The sequence below is a fragment of the Paroedura picta genome, chromosome 2, assembly GCF_049243985.1.
Source record: "Paroedura picta isolate Pp20150507F chromosome 2, Ppicta_v3.0, whole genome shotgun sequence".
In the NCBI taxonomy this organism is placed as follows: domain Eukaryota; kingdom Metazoa; phylum Chordata; class Lepidosauria; order Squamata; family Gekkonidae; genus Paroedura; species Paroedura picta.
In genome coordinates, this window is record NC_135370.1 from 7,958,313 (window position 1) to 7,983,066 (window position 24,754).

At 47.6% G+C, this 24,754-nt stretch overlaps 1 protein-coding gene across 4 annotated transcripts in view; it reads right to left on the minus strand.

Moving 5' to 3' along the window:
- The window catches only part of SPAG16 (sperm associated antigen 16), a 477,747-nt gene that overhangs the window by 76,848 nt on the left and 376,145 nt on the right, over positions 1 to 24,754 (minus strand). Inside the window, exon 16 of one of the 4 annotated variants that reach the window (XM_077319326.1) lies at positions 19,280 to 19,395. The exons of the other annotated variants lie outside the window; for them this stretch is intronic. Within the exon in view, the coding sequence (XP_077175441.1) occupies positions 19,352 to 19,395 (44 nt within the window). The 3' untranslated portion in view covers positions 19,280 to 19,351. Of the gene's footprint in view, positions 1 to 19,279; positions 19,396 to 24,754 lie in introns of those variants that run through there. 4 annotated transcript variants of the gene reach the window in all.

Sequence of the window (24,754 nt, forward strand, 5' to 3'; positions counted from 1 at the left end):
ATCTTAGCATGCCTTTCTTTGCTCCTCAGGAAACAGTTGCCTTAAAAAGGTGTTGCTGTTGGGAATCCCCTAAGTCACTTTTGCAGCTGGAAAGAGCAGAAGAGCTGCACTGCCTAATCTTTTTTTTTTTGGGGGGGGGGGGTTGCTGTTCAGTGTAAAAATGGATGTTTCCAAGCCTACAAACAAAGCCAATGGGAAATACGCTTCCACCCCCCCCTCCCCGTTTATCATCATAATCATCATAATGGATGGGCTGGGGGCAGTTCACAATGTACAACAACCAACAAGACAACATCTCCGTTCAGCAAACACCAACTTGCTGACAGTCCCCGGCCCCAAAGAAGTGCACCTGGGCCTGGCTCCAGCCTGGGGAAAGAGTTGCCAGCAGAAGGGGAAGGCCCTACGGAACTTTCCAAGTCCCGGAGGGCTTGCAAAACAGCACTCTTCCACCAGGCCAAGGACCATCATTCCCTAGTCAGGCCGCCTGCCAACCCCCCCACTATCCTCTGTTGAATTCTATCTCCATCTCCCAATATATTCACTACTCTTCCAAGTTTGGCACCAGGGGGTGAACACCATAAAGTAGGGTTGTGCACATCGGCCGCCCAAGTGACCATTCCAGCCTGAAGCAGCCAGCGCCGCGGTGTGTGTGTGGGGGGGAGGGATGGCACCGCATCGTCCCTCCCCCCACACCGCAGTGCTGGCCGCTTCAGGCTGGAATGACTGCTTCGGCAACCACAGAGCACAACCCTATCGTAAAGCCTAGCAAAATTTGTGGTTTTCATGAGCCTCACTTCCCTTCTTCAGTGGCTCACAAGATCTCATACCCTACAACATTTTTTTAGCATTTAAAGTAACACTGGACTCTTGCACTTATCTCCCCCTATTTACAAAGGTAAAGCACCAATTTAAGCCATAAGGACAAATTGCTAGTTAGCACCAGACATATACGAGGAATATACTTCCAGGAGCATATAGATGGTCACAGGGAAAAATACGAGCCGGAACTTTATATTCAGGACAGTCGGTACAGTTTAAGGCTTCACTGAAATTTATATGTCATATTAACAGATTTTTAATTAAGGAAGGCTATAACATTAATCTAGCCAAAAAGAAAAAAAAGAGAGCGTATCAAATTTGCAGATTAAAATATAATTGCAAGCTATTAACCTGCACCTTAATGTGGCTGTGTTATTAATAAAATACATTCATACAACTGAACACTAGCCATGTGCATTCGATTTGCCCGGACTGGCATTTTTAAACTGAATGCAAATTCGCTCATCTGTTTTGGCTACCGGCACAAATGCCCCGAATAGAAGCCGTAAAATCAGCTGTATGTTTCGCTCTCCCCCCTCACCCCCAAATGGGAGGGGTGAAAGGGATCGCTGAGATTTATGCCTAGCGGCTTGAGGTCCACTTGTGGCAGGCAGCTATTTCAGGGGTCTCCCCCCTCCCCTCCCAAAGGAGGGAAGCAAAAGGGACCAATGACTGCAAACCTTTCCAGCGATCCCTTTCTTCTTCTTGGCATTTTGAGGGAGCCCTGAATTGGCTGCTGGTCATTTAAACTTAACAGCTCGACAGGCCTGACCTACATGCTCATGGAGACAACGCTTGGGCAGAGCAAATTCTCATAATGCAAGCTTATGAACCACGTCTGAAGAACTTCTTAGAAGTATTTTGGGAGCTGATAAACTTTCAGGCCAATCTAGTTCCCCTGATTATCACTCAAAGGCTACCCCTGTAAGCTGCCCTGAGGCTGATGGTACCTTGAAGACCAACCGAGTCTGACTGAAGGTAGAAGCCTTCATGAGCGTGCACACGAAAGCTCATACCCAGAATTGAACTTGGTTGGTCTTCAAGGTGTCAAAGGACTCCAACTTCGTTCTATTGCTTCAGATGGCAACCCACCTGAATCTTTCATGTGTGGATAAGTGCGTATCGACTGAAGAGTACGATTGACTTATCGGGAATGCCAGATGTGCTTTTCTATTTGGACAGTATGTCCAGGCATGGACCTAATAGCCAGGGGTTGGAAAACAGCCATTTCAGCCCACCTCTGTATGGCCCATTATGCACGGAGTGGAAGGTCCACATTTGGGGTGGAATGGCGGCGGCGAATATCATCAATTATGCACATTGCAGGCGGCAACCGGGCGCAGAGTCAACGTATGCCAATGAAAAAGCCACGTTAGCGAGATGCAGAAGAAGGTGGAGCTTCCCAGGACCAGGCCGCAACCAGAAGCAGCTCCGGAGTAGCCGTGTGCATAATCGGATACTCTGGGTTTTGCCACCGTTGCGTCCCATCCCGTGCATAAGCGGTTTGCTTCGCTTCTTCCTCCTCCGCGTTCTCCATGCTGCCGTTTCAGCGGCTGTGCATAACCCTAACCCTATGAGAAAATAAGCTAGAAGGGCTGTATGGTCGCCAAGGACTGCACTGCACTGCCCCCACCCACCCAAAGTGACCCTGGTTACCAGGACAAACCCTGTGGAAGTCTCTGTCCCGACTGGAAGCCTGAAAATGGAGCCGCACAGAAAAACTGACAGCAGTTAGCCAGCACAACCCGCCGCCCCCCCACATACACACAGCAGTTCAGTTTGCTTAGTCGCTTTATCAATAGAAGCCAAAGTTATCTGTAAGAGGTAACTGCTTGGCCTCTTCTTCTTTCTTATTGGTGAACAGGTGTGTCTGTCATCAGGGCAGAGGTGGGATCTGTGTATTGGCGAATGCACAGTTGGTTGCCTTCAGTTTTCTGTGTCTCAGGAGCTCTCGTGCAAGTGATCGAAGGGCTCGGCTGCACAGTCCTCTGGTGCCTGCAAGATGGAGCAGGGCAGTTCTCCTCCTCCCCCTAGCCAGAAAGTGGTGACTAAGTGGGCAGAACCAGAAGTCATGGGCAGAAGCTGACTAACGGGGCAGAATGGGAGGGGATGGTGTGTCTCTATTTATAAAGAAAGGTTTATTATAAATAACAGCCGCTAATTAGAGCGGCCGCCGGTTGATGATGTGGCCGGGGCCGCAAAACAAAAAGCGGCGCTGGGACCGGGTGTGCCGGCGGCACACACGGTACAAGGGAAAGGGCAGTGGCAGCAGGGCGCCTTTATAAGGTGCCACGTGCAGCCGCCCGGCCTCTCTGCCTCAGATTGCCGCAGGAACGGTTTTGTTCCGTGAGTGGTAAGTGCCGGGGGGGAGCGGCTCAGGAAGGCCAGATCCTGCAAAGAGCCCAGCATGAGAACGGGAGGTAGCAGGACCCTGCCTTGAAAGCCGCGGGGAAGGGATCGCAGTTTTCCATTCTCCTTTTTCCAGCCCCACGGTGGCGGCGGCTTGGGTCAATGATCATGCCCAGCACAAGGCACTCACGGACGGCACGGGGAGGGTCCCAGGGCAGCGAGGATCAGGGAACCCCCCCAGGAAACGACGGCAGCGGCAACAGCAGGCAGTGGGCCAGTGCAGCGTGGGCCCACGCGCACTGGGTGCCAACCCCCCGTGGCTCTAGGGCATCGGGCAGGCGGCAAACCGGCCTGGCAAAGGCCACCGCAAGCAGGGGGTCCAGCAGGCCCGGTACCAGGGCCAGTTCTTCAGGCAGCTGGTCACGGGCTGCGGGGACCCAGGCCTCCTCCATAGTAAAAGACACCTACAAGGGGGCCAGGCGAGCTTCCTGGGGAGGGGCTGACTCAGCCAGAGATGACCCGGATTCTGACCAAGAGTCCTCCCAGGGGTCTGGGCAGAATGACCCTCCTTCCAGGGTCAGGAGGGGGAATTCTAGGAGGCAGCCAGGATCCCACTCGGGGCAGATGTCCGCGCAAGGCGCAGAGACAGCTCCAGCCCACAAGGGGTTAGGAGGTCTAGGGACAAACCCAGGGACCTTTATCGCTCCAGAGGGGTGAGTCATAGCATCCAGAAAGCAGCAAAGGGCTCTCCCTCCAGGGCAAATCAGGACAGGGGTCACAGTGACCGGGGGCCGTCTAAGGGAGAAGAAGCAGCCTTTTGGCATGGGTATGCCCAGGCACTGGCAAAGGTGACCGGGGCCAGCTCGGCGGGGACTTCGGGCAGCAGCACCTCAGAGGAGGTGGCTGGTTTGCAAGGCAGCACAGAATCTGGGAGCTTGGGGCAGGCAGCCACACGGCCTGGAGTGTGGTGCAAGGATTAACAAAAGTCAAAAAAGCCGAAGAGAAGAAAGACTCGTAGTAGCAGTTCTTCTGGTGAGTCTTCATCCTGGGGAGACGCAGATCAGGAACCCAGGGATGGGTGGTATTGGGTGGAAGGGGCGTTTGTGCCAGGGCTTCCTGTCTGGTTGCACAAAAGGAGGGAGGAGACAGCGCAACTACTAGACGCGGAAGGGGTCCCGCTTGAGGACAGACAGCCTTCAGGCTGGTATAAGGCCTATGAGGCACAGCCAGGGCTTCATCTGCTAGCAGAACTGAGGGAGTGTGCCTTGGATGGCTATTTCGTAGACATCTTTGCCTTTGTGAAGGGGCAAGGAAAAGGGGGTGATACAGGTTGGAGGTGGGACACGAAGAAGAATGATCTCCCCCCCCCCCACCGTGAGAGAATTTTTAACAATTGGTTGTGGGGAAACGTGGAATACATGGCGTTAATAGCTGCAGTATATCCTGAAAGGGGGTGGCATTTGAGCCGCCATGTCTCACATGTCTTAGAGGCAAGGGAGATGGTGGGGGATGAGGCCGCACTCAAATATGACGGAGAGTTTCGCGAGTTGGCCTCACACAATGCTTTAGCCAGATGGGACCTGAAGCATCATGATTCTTGGATTGTGCAGGCTGGGTCCTTTGTAAGCCATCAGAAGGAGAAGGGAAAGGGCCTGCCGCCCAGGAAGAAATCTACAGGCTTAGTCTGAATTTCAATAGAACTGGGTGTAAAAGGAAGAATTGTCGTTTTGAGCACAAGTGTGAGGCATACGGAGCTGGACATCCCATGACTACTTGTCCAAAAGGGGGCGTTTCCAGTGGGCCCTTTCGAGGAACCCGTTCTTCCAACAGGAAAGATGGGGGAGCGGGTGGCAATGCCCTTTCCACAGGAACAAAGGCACCATAAAAGTGCAGGGGCCTTAGGGGGCCTGGCATGTACGCCTATGAAGTTGGGGTCTTTGTTAGATTGGTTAGCTACCTATCCCGATGTGAGGGCCCGGGCATATTTGGCTAAGGGATTTTCAGAAGGCTCCCACATCCCATTTCAAGGGGCTAGAGTGGCCACTTCATGCAAGAATTTAAAATCTGCACGGGACATGCCAGAAAGTGTGGCTGAGAAGCTAGCCAAGGAGTGCAAGGCAGGTCCGATTGCTGGCCCTTTTATATGCCCTCCGATAGCAGGCCTGAGGTCCTCCCCATTGGGGGTAGTGCCCAAGAAGGCCACGGGCCAGTATAGGTTGATACACCACCTATCCTATCCAAAAGGGGCATCCATAAATGATGGTATCGCACCAGAGCTGACGTCCATCAAATACGCCTCCTTTGATGTGGCGGTGTACATCGTTCAGGGCTGTGGTCCGGGCGCCCTTCTAGCGAAATGTGATGTCCAGTCAGCGTTCAGACTGCTGCCGGTTCACCCCGAGGACTACTGCCTGCTGGGGTTCCAGTTCCGGGAACACTGGTACGTAGATAAGGCGATGCCCATGGGATGCTCGATAGCCTGTGCAGCTTTCGAGGCCTTTAATACATTTTTAGAATGGGCAGCCAAGAAGACGGCGGGGTTCACTGACATCACGCACTAACTGGATGATTTTTTGATAGTGGGGCCTGGGGTGTCTGCAGATTGCGCTGTAAGACTGCGCACCTTTCAGGAATTAGCTGAGGCCTTTGGCCCATGAAAAAATTGAAGGCCCCACGACATGCCTCATGTTCTTAGGCATTGAGTTGGATTCTGTGCATGGCACAACCCATTTACCTAAAGATAAGTTGCAGGCGCTGCAAGCCCTGATAAAGGGCATGCTCCAAAAATCGCAGTGTACACTTAAGGAACTACAGGTACTTTGGTGCATTTAAACTTTGCCTGCCGAGTAGTGGCCCCCAGAAGGGCTTTCTGTGCCAGGCTGGCACATGCAACCAAGGGTTTGGTTAAGCCACACCACCACGTGAGAGTCACTTCGGGTCTAAAAGCCGATCTATAAGCCGTGGCAGGAATTCCTCCAGGGCTTCAACAGGGTGTCCATCTGGCAGATCCCGCTGGCCTTAGGAGACATGTTGCAGGTGCACTCAGATGCGGCAGGCAGCCTGGGGTTCGGGCTTGATTACAATGGCCGTTGGTGTGCACAGCCTTGGCCTGATGAATGGAGTCATGAAGTCAGAACGGATTTGATCTTTTTGGAATTTTTTCCAATATTAGTAGCCGTGGTCATCTGGAGGGAAGTGTTCACCAACAGAAGGGTGTTGTTCTGGTGTGACAACCAGGCAGTGGTGAGCATCCTGAACCGGCAGACGGCCAGAACAGAGCGCATCATGCGACTCATGCGGTGAATGGTTCTCAGTTGCCTGATACACAACATTTCCTTTTGGGCTAAGCATGTCCCAGGCATGGAAAATGTAGTAGCTGACATCCTCTCTCTGTTACGGCTCGAGAAATTTTGCCAGTTGGCCAAAGGCACACGCCAGGAGCCGGAGGAGTTCCCAGTGGAGCTGTGGCAGCTTGGGAACGAATGATTATGGAAGGGGTGCACAGCGCCATGTCAGCTGCCAGCCGAAAGGCCTATGAAGGCGCAGTCAAGGGTTTTTTCAAGTCTGAGCATGCAGCAGGAGCCATGCGTCCATGGCCTCTGACCGAAGAGCTCCTGTTGCGCTATTTGGTGCCCCTTCGTGGAAGGGGCACCTCCCAGCGTACTATGCGTGTGGCTTTAACTGGCCTTTCTTTTCACAGCCGTGTCCAAGGGGGTTGGGACCCGGGGTCTTCCTACTTAGCCAAGAGGGCTATTAAAAGATGGGGACGGCTCACACAGCGGCCAGCGGATGCCAGGCGCCCAATAACCCGGGCTTTGCTGCATCACATATTGGGGGAGCTGGGTAATGTGTGTTCCTCTCCATACAAAATGGAGCTATTCAGGGCAGCCTTTTTGATGGCTTTTCATGGGGTGCTACACTGCAGCGAGCTCGTGGCAAGGACCCATGTGAAAAGGGCCGGTCATGCTCTGCACTTAGAGGATGTAGAGGTCTGGAAAGACGGGGTGGTGTTGGCTGTCCGCCACTCAAAGACGGACCAGGCAGGAGCAGGGGTACACTTATTCATTCCCTGGGAAATGGTGCCCAGCTCGGGGCATTGAAAAATTCCTGCGTAAAAGACCCAGAAGCCCAGGGGTCTTATTTATTCATGAGAATGGGGCCTTTTTATCCTGTTTTCAACTGGTGGCCATGATGTGCAAGTGCGTCTGGGAATTGGGTCTGGCAGCAGCCTGCTACGGCACCCATTCCTTTCTAATAGGGGCTGCTACTCAGGTAAAAAGGGAGATGGGGGAAAGGTGGTTGTATTCAAAAGGTGGTGGAAAGGGGGAAATTCCACAAGGAAAGGCACACAGTTACAACAGCACAGGTTGTTCAAATGAAAAGCAATACCACCGAGTTAACGTAAGCTAAACACACATTACCAAGGCCATAGCAAGCTCCTCAGAACATAAGAGTTCCTTGCAGTAGCAAGAAGTTGTTAGCGCCTACTCAGCTTCCTGCTGAAGACATGGAAAAATCCAGATATCCAGATTTTTATGGTAAGCCAGCCACCTTCTCACCATGAGGAGCTGCTTTGTCTCATGGCTACAATTTAACCTTCTTAATTCCATGACCCCCTTTGGTCCGCTGCCGCACTACTGCTGCCACTGTGGTGCTGGTGCCGTGGCAGCAGTGGCCCAAAAGGGGTTGCGACATTGGGAAGGTCGAGAACCACTGCACTAGACCATGCTGGATGGGCTGGTGTGATATGAAAGGTATGGAAAATGGATTGCATTACTGTGGCAGTGCAATATATTTTTAATCTTGACATTTTGTGTTCCAGATAAGAAGTACAGCATTATATACAGGATGAGGCAGAACAAAGCTACGGTTTATGCCATCTGAAACAAACTAGCTTTTGAAAGACCTGAAGACAGTAAAATGGATCCTGTATCACGGTCATAGAGCCATTTAATAAAATCTGCCACACATCCTCATCTCTGTCTTGCTCCTCCTCAAGCCATTAACCAAGTCCCTCCTCAAGGGAGCAATAACAATGTACAATATTCTTTGGAATACCACTTTATGATTTAGCAAACAGAGAAAATGTTATCGGTGAAATGGGGTTCTTTACCCAAAAGAAATACTGTCAACCTAGTATTAGTTGATTCAGTAACCAGGACCAGTGTGAGGATGCAGCCAATTACTTTCAATAAGAAAACTCAATTTGCAAGAAAATGTCTTTATTGTAAAATACAATGATGCTTACTTCCTGAGATCCTTGCTAACGTCCGGTGACCACTGCTCTGTTTTAATCCCCAGTTCCCCTTGCTCACCCTGCCAGTCCATTTGGGCACAATCAAACTTCAAGGCTAGAGATAGTTTTGCCATAGTGATCAGGCAGAGCAGAGAGTCCCTCATACTAACTAACCCTCTACTGTGATAATTCACACCTAAGATTGCTAAGGTCCTCAATTGCCTAGGCAGAGAAGAGTACAAGCAATAAAGGAAGAAAGAGCAAATGAATTGACCAAAGGGCAAAAAAACAGACATGGTTTTGACATCCAGTGACCCAAATCAGCCACTGTACCGGAGGAAAGACTCATGGAGAAGTATGGCCACCCCACCTGCCTCCCAATATTGGAGCCGATGAAAGACCATGTAACCAGTCAGGGATAACTAAGGGATAACCATCGTTTTCTTCCAACCAGAGATCAGTCATGCAAATCAGACAAAGACTCTCCTCCTCCAGCAAGACAGACACAAGTGCAGTTTTATTCTTCAACTATCTGGTATTGCGCAATATTCACAAAGAAGCACAAGAGAGAGAGAGAGATCCTGACACCAGCATCTTTTGGGAAGGGACAAAGGATAGATACACAATGAGCTCAGCTATGTCTCACTGTCCAACGTTTCCTGCTTGGGTTTTTCTGGAGTGGGGGCAGGTTGGTCTTGTTGTTGATCACTAGCAACTTGCACTCACGCTGAGATCCTAATAAAAACCTGCTTATACACCCACACTCCAAACCCACAGATCTAACAGGTCCATCAGTGGCTACTGGGTACAAGGTAGAAATGGCCCCTCTATCTGGGGCAATGATGCTCTGTCTTCTTGGTGCTTGGGGGAAGGGGGGGCTTTTGGTGTTCTGGCCCTGCTGGTGAACCTCCTGACAGCCTCTGGGTTTTGGCCACTGTGTGACACAGAGTGTTGGACAAGGTGGGCCATGGATCAGATACAACATGGCTTCGCTTATGTTCTTAATCCTTTTACAGGAAACAGCAGTCATCAACAGTGTATTTTAACATCTTCTCCAAATCAAAGCAACCAGCATGCAATGCTGCTTCTACCCCTTGCCTTCTGTGAATAAAGAACAGAATCACAGTCAAAATTCAAAACATTTGGAGGTTTTTGTTTCCTGCAAGAGAACCCAGAGGAAGAAACTCTGACCTGCCTGTAGTATCACATTCAGAAGCCTGAAGGCAAAGGGGGAATTCAGTGTTTCGTTGTGTGAATCAACTCTGATGACAGTTTTACTGCAAATCCAAAAGAATTCTAATATAAAGTTCAGCCTCAAAATGAAACGAGAAGTAATGAAATAATTTTAATTCCCACATCTTTTGTAAGCACCACATTTGCCTTCCTTGCCTTCCACATACTGCAGTGATATTACTTTGCCTTTTCTTATGAGAATCGTTAAAAAAAATTTTTGGGAAGAAGAAGTGCCTGAAAATCCCAGCACTGGGGACCATCAATCTGGATGCAGACCACATTCCCAGCTCATTGCTGAAACCCCCTACGGAAAAAGGGGCTTGTTTTTTCACAAAAGGCTGTCATCTCTTTCTTTGAGTTTACTGGAGATTGAGATGAATAAAGAGGTCAAGAAAATCAGACATCACTTATCTGCTTCATGATCATGATCAAGACTGAACATCAGAGCACCATTTTTTTTGTGTGTGGAAGAGACTCGGGTGTTGTAGCTTCAACTACTTCAGACTCCCATAATACCATTTTCTGAAGGAAGGAATCATGGAACAGTAACAAGCACAAATAAGCTGCTGATCAGAGCTATTAATACAGTTCTGAAATAATGTTAGAGCCTCCAAGAATAGTTCTAATTCAATCAGAAGCCATCTCTGATGCTGGGCTAGTTTAAACACCATTATAGGCTAAGGTCAAGACAAGATAGAGTTCTTTGTGACTGCCCTACTGAAAAGGCTAAAATTTCCTTTTTTTTGTTTTGCTTTCCATAGCATCTGCCATATGCGCTTCTCTGTACTGTGTTTCGTATTTAGCACATTCTTGGCAGCAATTCAGCAAAAAGAAGAAATCACTGAAGCTTGAGTAACTTGGTGACCTTAGTAGACTTTTTTCAGATGACATGTCTTGGCAAGGCAGGAAATAATCTCATCAAATAGCAGTAATCAAAATAATTTCATGCAATGCCTCCTTTTCTGAGCTCTCCAACACTACAAAAGAGGTAGATCAAGATGGGTAGCTGTATTAGTCTATCTAGCAGCAGAAAAGAACTATAGTCCAGGAGCACCTTGATGAATACTAAAATCTGTGGCAGGGGAGGAGCTTTCATGAGTCCCTGCTCACTTCTCACTTGATCCAAGGAAGTCAGCATGGATTTGTCTCCAACAGGTCCTGTCAGACCAACCTGGTTTCCTTTTTTGACCAAGTAACAGGTTTGCTGGATCGGGAAAATTCAGTTGATGTCATTTACTTGGATTTTAGTAAAGCTTTTGACAAGGTTTCCCATGATGTTCTGATGGACAAATTGAAGGACTGCAATCTGGATTTTCAGATAGTCAGGTGGATAGGGAGTTGGTTAGAGAACCGCACTCAAAGAGTTGTTGTCAATGGTGTTTCATCAGACTGGAGGGAGGTGAGTAGCGGGGTACCTCAGGGTTCGGTGCTCGGCCCGGTACTTTTTAACATATTTATTAATGATCTAGATGAGGGGGTGGAGGGACTACTCATCAAGTTTGCAGATGACATCAAATTGGGAGGACTGGCAAATACTCCGGAAGATAGAGACAGAGTTCAACGAGATCTGAACACAATGGAAAAATGGGCAAATGAGAACAAGATGCAATTTAATAAAGATAAGTGTAAAGTTCTGCATCTGGGTCAGAAAAATGAAAAGCATGCCTACTGGATGGGGGATACGCTTCTAGGTAACACTGTGTGTGAACAAGACCTTGGGGTACTTGTGGATTGTAAACTAAACATGAGCAGGCAGTGTGATGCAGCGGTAAAAAAGGCAAATGCCATTTTGGGCTGTATCTACAGAGGCATCACATCAAAATCACGTCATAGTCCCATTGTATAGGACACTGGTCAGACCACACTTAGAGTACTGTGTGCAGTTCTGGAGGCCTCACTTCAAGAAGGACGTAGATAAAATTGAAAGGGTACAGAGGAGAGCGACGAAGATGATCTGGGGCCAAGGGACCAAGCCCTATGAAGATAGGTTGAGGGACTTGGGAATGTTCAGCCTGGAGAAAAGGAGGTTGAGAGGGGACATGATAGTCCTCTTTAAGTATTTGAAAGGTTGTCACTTGGAGGAGGGCAGGATGCTGTTTTTGTTGGCTGCAGAGGTGAGGACACGCAGTAATGGGTTTAAACTTCAAGTACAATGATACAGGCTAGTTATCAGGAAAATTTTTTTCACAGTCAGAGTAGTTCAGCAGTGGAATAGGCTGCCTAAGGAGGTGGTGAGCTCCCCCTCACTGGCAGCCTTCAAGCAGAGGTTGGATACACACTTTTCTTGGATGCTTTAGGATGCTTAGGGCTGATCCGGCATTGAGCAGGGGGTTGGACTAGATGGCCTGTATGGCCCCTTCCAACTCTATGATTCTATGATTCTATGATTCTTCAAAGGCATGTCTCTCAGCTAAAAGGAGAAACACTTTCATAGGATGTAATTGTCCCTTAAAGTCAGTTCCAAGGATTTTGCTGAAATGGAGGAACAGAATAAAGGGACTGCTCCTGTTGCATATCAACCAGTCAGGAGCAATCTCAGTACAACGTCAGTGCTGGAGGCACAGCTGCAGTGAGTGGGGAGGGGAAAAGCCAAATGAAGCAATCCATCTACACCCAGAATAGAGTGGCATGGGCTCGCATTTCTCTGATGAAGTGGGGAAAATCCACTCTTGGATATTATGGGGAATAAGTAGTTTGACTCCAGGGTCAATGCTCACCAGAGCAGATCAGGGGGAAAATCCTGACTGGAAATCAGTATCAAGTGTAGAAGGCTTTTGTTTCCCTGAACAAAACCAGCTTTAAAAGTCAGTGCAGATAAGCCCCAGGAGTGCCTCTTTGCTACTCATCTAGTCTACAATCTATCAGGAACTATGATGCAGACTTAGGGTAATGGACAGGGACATGAGACCATCATCGGTGATGATGTGATGTCACTTCTGAAGAAAACCTGGTAGTGATGTCATGCCTCTATGAGGTATCAGCAAAAACACTATGGGTTTTCCCTGGAAGCGACATCACACTATTGGCCTGAGGGCCATGCCCTCCCCTAAATATACTCCAAGTGTCATCAGTAGGAACATTTGTGGAAGTTAACTGAATTCTTACCACTTCAACATTCACACCAGAGAAAGACAAGCACTTCTAATATATCTTTTTTGTCCTGGAAGAACTGTCTTGTCCTTGCAACCTGCCTTAAGTTCTACATGGAAGAAACTAACACTTCTGGATATTGATTAGATACCCATGATATGTGATACCTTGCATGGTGAATTCTATATTCTTGACAGCCTTTTCAGGCAGGGTGACCTGATTAGAAGGTCATCAATGTATAAATGCAAGTGGATCCCCTGGGTCCTCTGGTGAGCTACTAATGGAAAAGGAGATATTAAGGTTTCATCTTGAGGCATCAGTACCTCACAAATTAATTCAAGAATTTTAAATCATAGAATCATAGAATAATAGAGTTGGAAGGGGCCATACAGGCCATCTAGTCCAACCCCCTGCTCAACGCAGGATTAGCCCAAAGCATCCTAAAGCATCCAAGAAAAGTGTGTATCCAACCTTTGCTTGAAGACTGCCAGTGAGGGGGAGCCCACCACCTCCTTAGGCAGCCTATTCCACTGCTGAACTACTCTGACTGTGAAAAACTTTTTCCTGATATCTAGCCTATATCGTTGTACTTGAAGTTTAAACCCATTACTGCGTGTCCTCTCCTCTGCAGCCAACAGAAACAGCATCCTGCCCTCCTCCAAGTGACAACCTTTCAAATACTTAAAGAGGGCTATCATGTCCCCACTGAACCTCCTTTTCTCCAAGCTGAACATCCCCAAGTCCCTCAATCTATCTTCATAGGGCTTGGTCCCTTGGCCCCAGATCATCTTCATCACTCTCCTCTGTACCCTTTCAATTTTATCTACGTCCTTCTTGAAGTGAGACCCCCAGAACTGCACACAGTACTCCAGGTGTGGTCTGACCAGTGCCGTATACAATGGGACTATGACATCTTGTGATTTTGATGTGATGCCCCTGTTGATACAGCCCAAAATGCCATTCGCCTTTTTTACCGCTGCATCACACTGCCTGCTCATGTTTAGCTTACAATCCACAAGTACCCCAAGGTCTCGTTCACATACAGTGTTACCTAGAAGCGTATCCCCCATCCAGTAGGCATGCTTTTCATTTTTCTGACCCAGATGCAGAACTTTACACTTATCTTTATTAAATTGCATCTTGTTCTCATTTGCCCATTTTTCCATTGTGTTCAGATCTCGTTGAACTCTGTCTCTATCTTCCGGAGTATTTGCCAGTCCTCCCAATTTGATGTCATCTGCAAACTTGATGAGTAGTCCCTCCACCCCCTCATCTAGATCATTAATAAATATGTTAAAAAGTACCGGGCCGAGCACCGAGCCCTGAGGTACCCCGCTACTCACCTCTCTCCAGTCTGATGAAACACCATTGACAACAACTCTTTGAGTGCGGTTCTCTAACCAATTCCCTATCCACCTAACTATCTGAAAATCCAGATTGCAGTCCTTCAACTTATTCATCAGATCATGGGGAACCTTGTCAAAAGCTTTACTAAAATCCAAGTAAATGACATCAACTGAATTTCCCCGATCCAGCAAACCTGTTACTTGGTCAAAAAAGGAAACTAGGTTGGTGTCGGGAATGGCCCGACTTGCAGACAAAGACCCTCTCACCACAGGCAGAGTAGCAGTCTCTCGGGAACAGGGGGCAGCAGCCACAGACCCATACGCGGGAGAGACGAAGGAGGAAAGTGAAAAGAAAGGAAACGAAGAACGCCGACAGACTGGTCGCGCCCGGCTCAAAGTGAGGGCAGAACAGATAATGCAGAACAGGTGTACCCGGAAGAACTGGTGGGAGGTTCTTGAGGGCTCGGGAGGTGGGGACGAGGAGAGGAAGGATATTTAAATGGGGCAGTCGGCGTCTGTGAGGAGGCGGGGTTCAGCATAGTGAGGAAACTATTCTGAACCCGGGAGTTGTGAATGCAAGTAATTCAACAGGACTCTGTTCTGAGACGCTGCCTATCCTGAGAACTATCTTTCCTGGCCTGCTCTTCAGCTCCCGACATCGTGGTGGAGAAGGAACAAGAAACCCCGGACCCTGACAAATTGGTGGCCCATACGGGGATCCCTGGGGGTTTACCACGCCTTGGACCGGTAATTTCGCGCATTCCGCCTCGTTCTTCGTCGGGAGTCAGTTCCTTGTTATGCCCAGCTAGCTTTCAAGCTCGCCCCTCCCATGCAGCGGGAGCTACAAGTCGGATAGAAACCCAAGAGGGGGAGGAGACAAGGAGCAGAGAGCTGGAGGGGCAGACAGGGAAGAAAAAGCAGGGAACTGTAGGAGCTCCTACAGCCATGGATTTTGAAACGTTTGGGAAGTGGATGGCAGAACACCAAGCTCAGGTAATGGAAAGGATGGCACGGCAGCAGCAGGAGGCCCAAGAAGCCTTAATGCAGCGGTTTCATCAGGCGGTCTCTGCATTAGCTCCGTCAGCTGGCAGTGCTGGTAATACTAATCCAATAGCATTGCCAAAGCCTCCCACCTTTGCATTAACCAAGATGTCAGCTGAAGATGATATCGAAGCTTTCCTGGAAGCCTTTGAAAGAACCGTGGAAGCGGCCAAGTGGCCTAAAGAGCAATGGCCTTTTATATTGGGACCCTATTTAGTTGGAGAAGCCCAGGCTGCATTGAAAGCATTAGGTAGAGAGGAAGCAGCATCCTATGAGTCTCTAAAGGCTGCTATATTGGACAGATACCAAATCACCCCAGAAACACAAAGGCAGAAGTTCCGAGCTGTGGTTTATCAGCCTACTGAATGGCCCAGGACATTAGTGACCAAGTTAAAGGATCTGGCCTCACGGTGGCTGTTGCCGGGGTCTCACGGGGAGCAGAGGATAGTAGATGAAGTAGTCTTGGAACAGTTGTTGACAATTCTTTCTCCCCGTATAAGACACTGGGTCTCTTGTTGGAAGCCCAGAACACTTAAAGAGGCCACAGAGTATTTAGAAAATGTTATGGCCGTGGATCAGCGAAACAACCCTAAAGACGGGGGCAAGGCAGGAGGGACAGGGAAAGAGGTACCAACAAACAAGGGCACAGAGGTGTCAGGTCGAGGAAAATACAATGTCGGGTTGCCCTCACGACCTGGAGGTTCAGTGAGTGGTGGTCGTTATACTCTAGGGGAAGGTCGAGCCCGTCCTCTGGGAGCGGAAGGAGGTCGTGGGAGAGACCTTATTACACCTGTTCCCCCTGTGAATGTTGGGAGCAATAGAGGGCCATGTTACACATGTGGCCACTGGGGCCATTTCCGTAAGGAATGTCCCCTTATGGAGTGCGATTTAGGTTGGGGTGAGTCTCTGAATGTTACAACAGTGAACAAGCCCTTTAAGCCCCCTGCTTTATTGGTAGAGGTTTGGTTAGATGAAGGTCCTAGGCAAGCTTTATTAGATAGTGGCAGCTCGGTTTCAATGATTAGGGCGGAGTTGGTGCCTCCAGGGATTCCTGTCCATTGTTGGACCCGAGTAGCTTGTTTCCATGGTCATTTGGAGACGTGTCCTATTTGATGGATGACGGTGAACTATTTAGGGAGGGCACAAACTTTAGAGTTAGCACAGGTGCAGACCTTACCATATGACCTTTTGTTGGGTCGGGATGCTCCAGCATTTCAACAGTTGATGCAGAAGGCCTTACGGCACACTCAAGCTGAAGCCTACCCGGTAGTTGAAGATGATCCTGGAGAAGGAACCTCAAAGGAACTTGCAGAGTTACCTGAGAAGACAACGCCAGTGGAGGATGACAGCGACGGGGAAGAAGGAAAGGATGAAGAAGAGGATGAAGGAGAGAGTGAGAGAGGGCTCGACTCGGGGAAGGCTGATGTACAACAGACATGGTCCCAAGACCTGGACTTCGTAGAGGCCCAAGGAACTGATCCAGCATTAGAGGATCTACGGCAAGCTGTGTCTGTATGGGAAGGACAGGTAAGGGATCCTCGAAGAGCCCAGAGATATCCCCGGGTAGTTGTAGAGAAAGGGGTGTGGTATAGACTACTAAAAGATAGAGGCGAAGAAAGGCAACAGTTGCTAGTCCCAGTGGCCTATCGTAGAGAAGTTTTGGGGAGCGCCCATGAGCATGAGTGGGCGGGGCATCAAGGGTCTAGAGGGACGTTACTCAGGGTTTTACAATGCTTCTTTTGGACAGCGGTAGCAGAGGATGTCCGCAGATACTGTCGTACGTGCGAGGTATTTCAGAGAACAGCCAAAGGGGGAGTATCCACTTCCCATCATTAAAGTCCCATTTGAACGGATTGCCATGGATTTTGTAGGTCCCCTGCCATGGACACCCCGGGGTAATCGATACCTGCTAGTCATGGTAGATTATGCCACCAGACACCCAGAAGTAGTGGCTTTGCGAAGTATGCGGAGTGCCGGGGTAACTCAGGCTCTGATGCGACTGTTTGCACAAGTGGGCCTACCAAAAGAACTGTTGACTGATCGAGGGTCACCTTTCACGGCCCAATTGATGAAGGGGGTATGTCAAACTTTGGGAATCCGACAGATTTTTACAGCCGTTCACCACCCCCAGACGGATGGGTTGGTGGAGCGGATGAATGGAACGATTAAAGGAATGCTCCGCCGGTTAGCATATAGTCGTGCTGGTAATTGGGATCTATACTTAGACCCTTTACTGTTTGCTATTAGGGAAACTCCTCAGGCTTCATTAGGATTTTCACCATTTGAGCTTTTGTATGGACATAAGCCTCGGGGTATATTGGAACTGGTGGGTGATCAATGGGCTCCTGATCCTGGACCCCCCGGTCAGCGTCCAAAGGAGTATGTACAGCAATTACAGCAACGGCTGCAGGAAATAAGAACACACGCACCTGAAAATCTACACCAGGCTCAAGAGAAGCAGAAAAAGAGATACGATGAAGGCACTAAAGTAAGAACATTTGAAGTAGGGGAGGACGTGTTAGTTCATCGTGAAAGCTTGGGGACCCACGTGGGAGATCAGTGGAGAGGTCCGTATTGTGTCACTAAAGTGTTGGGCATTTGAGGTGCAGTGTGGCGAACATAGACGGGCTCGTAGAACACTGCATGTGAATAGCTTAAAACCATGGTATACCAGGGAAGATGGGCAAGTCAATTTAGCATGCCAAACCGGGGAGTTATCAGATGGCACCAGCCCCTGGGCTGGTGGGGAGAGCACAAATCCTAATATAGATTTGTCTTTGAATGAGCAACAAGTGCAAGAAGCTAGAGAGGTAGTGCGAAACTGGAAAGAAGTGTTCAGCTCATTACCCAGGAGAACACATCTAGCAGTCCATCGAATTCGGACACCGGAAGGGGTAACAGTTTGGGCTCCATGGAGGCCTATACCTCGCAAGCACTGGCCAGTAGTGCAGTCTGAGGTAGAAGATATGCTCAAAATGGGGATAATTAAGCCCTCGCAAAGCGCTTGGCAAAGTCCTATAGTATTAGTGCCCAAACCGGACGGTAGCACTCGTTTCTGTGTGGATTTCAGAGAAGTTAATCAGGTGGCCCAGTTTGATGCCTATCCTATGCCACGGGCTGACATGCTAATTGAACAACTGGGGGAGGCCAGGTATCTGTCAGCACTAGATCTCACGAAAGGCTATTGGCAGGTACCCGTGGCTCCAGAGGACCAAGAAAACTCCGCAGGGCCTATTTCAATTTCGGGTAATGCCTTTTGGCCTCCATGGAGCAGCAGCAACATTTCAGAGATTAGTAGATCGAGCCTTGGCCAACTGTGAAGGGTTCACTTCAGTCTATATTGATGATATTTTAATATGCGGCCCAGATTGGCCGACTCATTTAGAACATCTATCCCGAGTCTTCGAAGCCTTGAAACAAGCCAGGCTCCATGCGAATCCAAAGAAAAGCCGTATTGGCTTTCAAGAGTTACAGTATCTAGGATACATTGTGGGTAAGGGCCTATTGAAGCCAGTTCCAGAGAAAGTCACAAAGATTCAACAACTACCCCGTCCCACAACGAAGAAACATCTGAAACGCTTTCTAGGGATGATAGGATACTATGGGAAATTTATTCCTAATTTCTCTACAAAGGCCAGTTCCCTGACAGATAGCCTACGTAAAGGACAGCCTAATACCATAGAGTGGACAACAGAAAAGCGACAAGCATTTGAGGACCTACGGAAACAATTAGCTCAGCCCACTCCTCTGCACAATCCTGACTTCAAGAAACCTTTCATAGTACAAACAGATGCCTCCAGTTCGGGAATCGGGGCTGTCTTGGCTCAGGAGAGGCAAGGACAAGAGGAACCTATATTGTTTCTTAGTAGAAAATTGTCCCCCGCCGAATGAAAATATTCAGCCATTGAACGTGAAGCCTTGGCCATCAAGTGGGCTGTAGGGGCTTTGCAATATTACCTGTCTGGGAATTCCTTTCGTCTGGTGACTGACCATGAGTCATTACTCTGGCAAGCCCGAGTGAAAGATCAGAATCCCCGGATATTGAGATGGTATTTGTCCTTGTTACCTTTTGATTTCACAATATGTCATTGGTCGGGGAAAAGTAATGTCAATGCAGACTATCTCTCTAGAGTGTTTGAGGACGATGACCGCCCAACTTACCTGAAGGGGGGGTGATGTCGGGAATGGCCCCACTTGCAGACAAAGACCCTCTCATCACAGGCAGAGTAGCAGTCTCTCAGGAACAGGGGGCAGCGGCCACAGACCCATACACGGGAGAGACTAAGGAGGAAAGTGAAAAGAAAGGAAACAAAGAACGCCGACAGACTGGTCGTGCCCGGCTCAAAGTGAGGGCAGAATAGATAATGCAGAACAGGTGTACCCGGAAGAACTGGTGGGAGGTTCTTGAGGGCTCGGGAGGTGGGGATGAGGAGAGGAAGGATATTTAAATGGGGCAGTCGGCATCTGTGAGGAGGTGGGGTTCAGCATAGTGAGGAAACTATTCTGAACCCGGGAGTCGTGAATCCAAGTAATTCAACAGGACTCCGTTCTGAGACGCTGCCTATCCTGAGAACTATCTTTCCTGGCCTGGTCTTCAGCTCCCGACATCGTGGCGGAGAAGGAACAAGAAACCCCGGACCCTGACAGTTGGTCTGGCAGGACCTGTTGGAGACAAATCCATGCTGACTTCCTTGGATCACCAAATTGTCCTCCAGATGTTTGCAGATCACTCCCTTTAATATCTGCTCCATTATCTTCCCCATAACAGAGGTCAGACTCACTGGTCTGTAGTTTCCCGGGTCATCCTTCCTCCCTTTTTTGAAGATCGGAATAACGTTTGCTCTCTTCCAGTCCTCCGGGACATCTCCAGTCCTTAAAGTGGTTCCGAAGATGATGGACAAGGGCTGTGCAAGTTCTCTGGAAAGTTCCTTGAGTACTCTCGGGTGCATTTCATCCGGACCAGGGGATTTGAACTCATCCAGTGCAGCTAAATGCCTCTTGACAACCTCTCTATCCATGTTAACCTGCCACCCAGACACTATCCTTTGGCTGCGGCCATCTCTAGATGTGCCTAAATACTTTGACCTGTGGGAAAAAACAGATGTAAAATAGGCACTAAGCCTTTCTGCTTTCTCTGCATCTTCCGTTAGAGTTTGTCCATCCGCACCCAACAGTGGGCCTATTGCCACCTTTACTTTACGTTTGCTCCTCACATAACTGAAAAATCTTTTCTTGTTACAATGGGCTTCCCTGGCCAATCTTAGCTCACTCTCAGCTTTGGCCTTTCTATGACTGCTTTTCAAGTTTTCTTTGGAACTCTGGAAAAAAATAAGTAAATTCCCAGGAACCTTTGCACTGGCTCTGTTGCACCTATTCAAGAAGGTGATTTATTACTTTGAGAATAGAATGTCATTTTGATAGGCAGTGAGACTTCAGGAAGCAATTGGGTGGAGAAGCAGAAAACTCTGTGGTAGCCAAGTTACCTGAATAGCTGGAGTCTCCTCCCCCCATCCCCAGAACTGTCCTGGTGTCTTTTGTTGCTTTGTTCTTGTTGACTACAGCTGACTATTGGCAGCTGGAGTGACTGGATTGACTTGCTCTTGACTAGTTCCAGGAATTTCCTCTGAAGTCTCGTTTGAACCTATGCCAAGTTCTACTGAACCAAAAGGGCTGAGTTCCACAGCTCTTGGATAATTTGTGATCTAATTTTCAGGTGAAAGGTATAACCTTTTTCTTACTTCTGAGGAACAGCCATATGGCTACATTTGATATAGAGAATGTATACACTGCTTAGGATTTCAGCCAGTGGTGCCTACACACCATCACATTGGGCATCATAGCTGTTGCTGAGCATTTAATGGAATCTAGGCTGGCTTCAGCCTTGAAGGTGGCTGTTCTCTCCAGCCTTCTTCAAATCAGGGAATACTCTTAGCAACTTTCAGAGCTGGTCAAACTGAAGCCCTGATAATAAGTGAATTTGTAGCTGCTCTTCTGACAGAAAGAGCTATGGCATCATACAGTTTGTGCCTCACTCCTCTTGTGAGTGGCATCCTTCAGTCTGCCTTAAAGGCACAAGTACTTAAGAATTGTTGTTGTCATTGTTGACAAGCATCCAGTCATGTCTGACTCTTTGTAGTTCCACAGCATAGCTATTGCCACAGTCCCCAATCCTGCACTGCTTCCCTCAGCTGTGCAGTGTTCTGGCTGGTGTCCGTTTTGATCATGTCTAACCACCACGTTCTTTGTCAGCCTGTTTTCCTTCTTCTACAGACCAATCCCAGTAAAATTGCTTTCTCCACTGAGTTGGATTGCATGATATGGTCAAAGTAGGTGAGGTGAAGTTTTGTTATTTTGCCTACCAATGATATATCAGACTATGTGCTATAAAAAGGTAAAGGTAAAGGAATCAAATGGTAGATGAACCCACAAGAGATTCAGCCATACTGGACTTAATACTGGCCAACAGGCAAGAGTTGGTGGATGAGGTGAAGGAGGTGGGGACCCTAGGGGGAAGTGACCATGTCCTCATAGAATTCCTTTTGAGATGGGGAGCCAAGGAAGCTTGTAGCCAGACGCGGATGTTGGATTTTCGTAGGGCAAACTTTAATAAACTCAGAGACATGATGAGTGTCATACCATGGACGAGAATGCTGGAAGGGAAGGGAGCATGTGAAGGGTGGGCACTACTCAAACAGGAGCTATTGCATGCTCAATCAATGACTATCCCAGAAAGACGAAAACACTGCAGGAGCTCTAAGACGCCTATTTGGATGAACAGAGAACTTCAAGAGGAACTAAGAAAGAAAAGGGAAATGTTCAGGAAATGGAGGGAAGGACAGAGCTCTAAAGAAGAGTGCCTACAGGTTACTAGGCACTGTAGATCAATCATCAGAAAGGCCAAAGAGAGTGGCCCTAACATTTGTTAGTCAGGTTTATATCCTTGCTTCCCCATGTTTGGTTCAAGCTCATCACTGCTGAGTGACCCAAAACAATTTGACATTTATTTTATTTCCATACTGAAATCACCACTCACATCAGTTTGTGATCCAAGAAAAATGAATTATTGAATGCTTTTGATCTCTTCATCATCAGTTTTCATGGTGACATGTCTGTTTTGTTTTGTTTTTTGCAGCGGTCATTATTTTTGTCTTTTTAGTGTTTAAGAAAAGGCCAAATTTCTTACTTATTTCATTGACCTTTGTAATCAGTTATTCTAGGACTTCCTTAATTTCTGACAGGAGGGTAGTGTCACCAGCATACTGGAGATTATTTATACCCCTTCCTCCAATCCTAATTCCAGTCTTTGATTCTTTGAGTTCAATGATCTCATAATGATCTCAACATACAAGTTAAATAGGAAGGGGGAAAGAATACAACCTTGGAGCACTCCTTTCTCTATTTTGAACCAGTGAGTCTCATCAAATGGTATAGGTACAATGGCTTCTTGGTTCATGTAGAGTGACTGCGTCAGTTGGATCAAATGCGTTGGCACCCCAAAATTTTGCAGGGCTTCCCACAGTTTGTTGTGATCCACCCAATCCAAAGCTTTCTTGTAGTCAATAAAGCAGATGCAGACATCCTTCTGATATTCCCGTGACTTTTCCAAAATCCTATGTGATCACGAGTGCCACACCCCTGTTGAAAGCCAGCTTGAACATCTGGTAATTCTCTTTTAATTGTTGTTACTATGCATTGTTGTATGATTTTGAGCCGGATCTTATGAGCATGACAAATAAGAGCCATTGTACAGCAAGTGGAAAGTTCTTAAGAGAGGAAGGAACAATTTCCACCCACTTCCTTTTCCAACTGCAGACCCACTTTACCTCTGTGCTGGGTCTGCAGTTCGAGGGGGAAATGCAGTTTGTACAGTGATGCAGCAGGGGAAGATGGTGGAAAGTGCAGAGTGGGTGGAATTATCTTTACATGGGTGCCGAAGTGACCTTCTAATGATGGCAAAAGGTCAGGGGGGAAATCCGAGGTAATCTGTACACTTTTGAATTAATTTCAGCTTAGAAGTGAAACAAGGGGGAAATGGGCACAAAATCATTCTCAGAAAATCCAGGGAAACAGTGACCAGAAAATGAACAGAGAGCTGAAGGGAAGAAAATGCAGAATGACAAAGAGAATCTGATGGCTATACATCGTGAAAGTGAGAGAAAACACCCCTGGATAACAGACCTATGTTATCGAATTCTGTAAGTGCATAACTACTTCACACAAGTAATATCACACCACTAAGGAAGATCCTAAGAGGGGTTGAAATGCGTTCAATTTTTTGTATCAGGTCATTTATCCATGTGTCCATATGTTCATGATTTGTGCAATAGTGTGAGACTAATGTTGATGTTTTTAATAATTTTTTAATGTGCACATGAATGATAATATGTGTTTTAATATTTAGCATATTCTTCTACTGCTCAACTTCTAAGGCTCCTGAAAAAAGCATTTTTTAATCATGAGCTGCATAGTATTGCAACCGTTAAATGTATTTTTAAAAACTGTTCCAAACAGACCAACACTGAGATTGCCATGCCAGACTAAACACACTGCTGACAACTGGTTTTAAAATACAACCTGGAATGTAGCCAATGGGGATCATGGTTTCTGCACCCCAAAAATATCCATGAATGTCATTGTGTTAAGCATGTCTTTCAAGCCAGGCTTTAGATGTAAAACTATCGGTTTTCTAGCTCTGCTGCTGAACCAACTGGATTCCTTTCAAAATATCTACAAGTAGGTTATGGCTTTTCATAGAATCACAGAATAATAGAGTTGGAAGGGACCTCCTGGGTCATCTAGTCTGCACTAGGCAGAACACTCAGAACCCTGTCACTCATCCACTGTCGCCTGCCACCCCCTTGAGCCTTTACAGAATCAGCCTCTCCGTCAGATGGCTATCCATCCTCTGTTTAAAGATTTCCAAAGATGGAAAACCCACCACCTTCTGAAGAAGCCTGTTCCACTGAGACACCGCTCTGTCAGGAACTTCTTCCTGATGTTTAGACAGAATTTCTTTTGAATTAATTTTATCCCATTTTATCCCATTAATTTTACCCCAATGGGATAAATAAAGAACCGTCCTTCCCTCTTCAACTGGGGTGCCCAAAACGGAACATAGTACTCCAAGTGAGGCCGAACCAGAGCAGAGTACAGCATGCTAAAGCAAAGACAACAAACTATTTTAATCTGAAAGTTAAATAATTATTCCTGAGAAGCAAAACACTTATAAAATCATAATGCACCTCATCCAATGATTTCATGGCTGGAGTGGTGAAGTTTATAAGGATTTACCCCTTGTCAGATTTTCGGTAATCCAATTATTTCTCTTCCTATTAAGCAGCCATATCTCAGCACCTTTTTTTGCCTTGCTGGCTAATAGGGGGAAAAAACAACAACAACAAAAAAAACTCCTGTTTGCCTTTTAATTGGCTTTGAGAATAAGCAGCAGAAGAATGAAAAGGAAGCACATAAATGCAATGCTTTGTAATCTCAAGGCAGGAAACAGACTCTCATTAAGGAGGGCAGCCACTCAAACTGATCCACAAAAAGTCATCTCCAAACCTGACGATCTTGTGCTTTGTCTGCATTCTCTGTTGGTGACTAGTCTGCATTCTGTCTTGGTAAAATGGACCACAGAGGA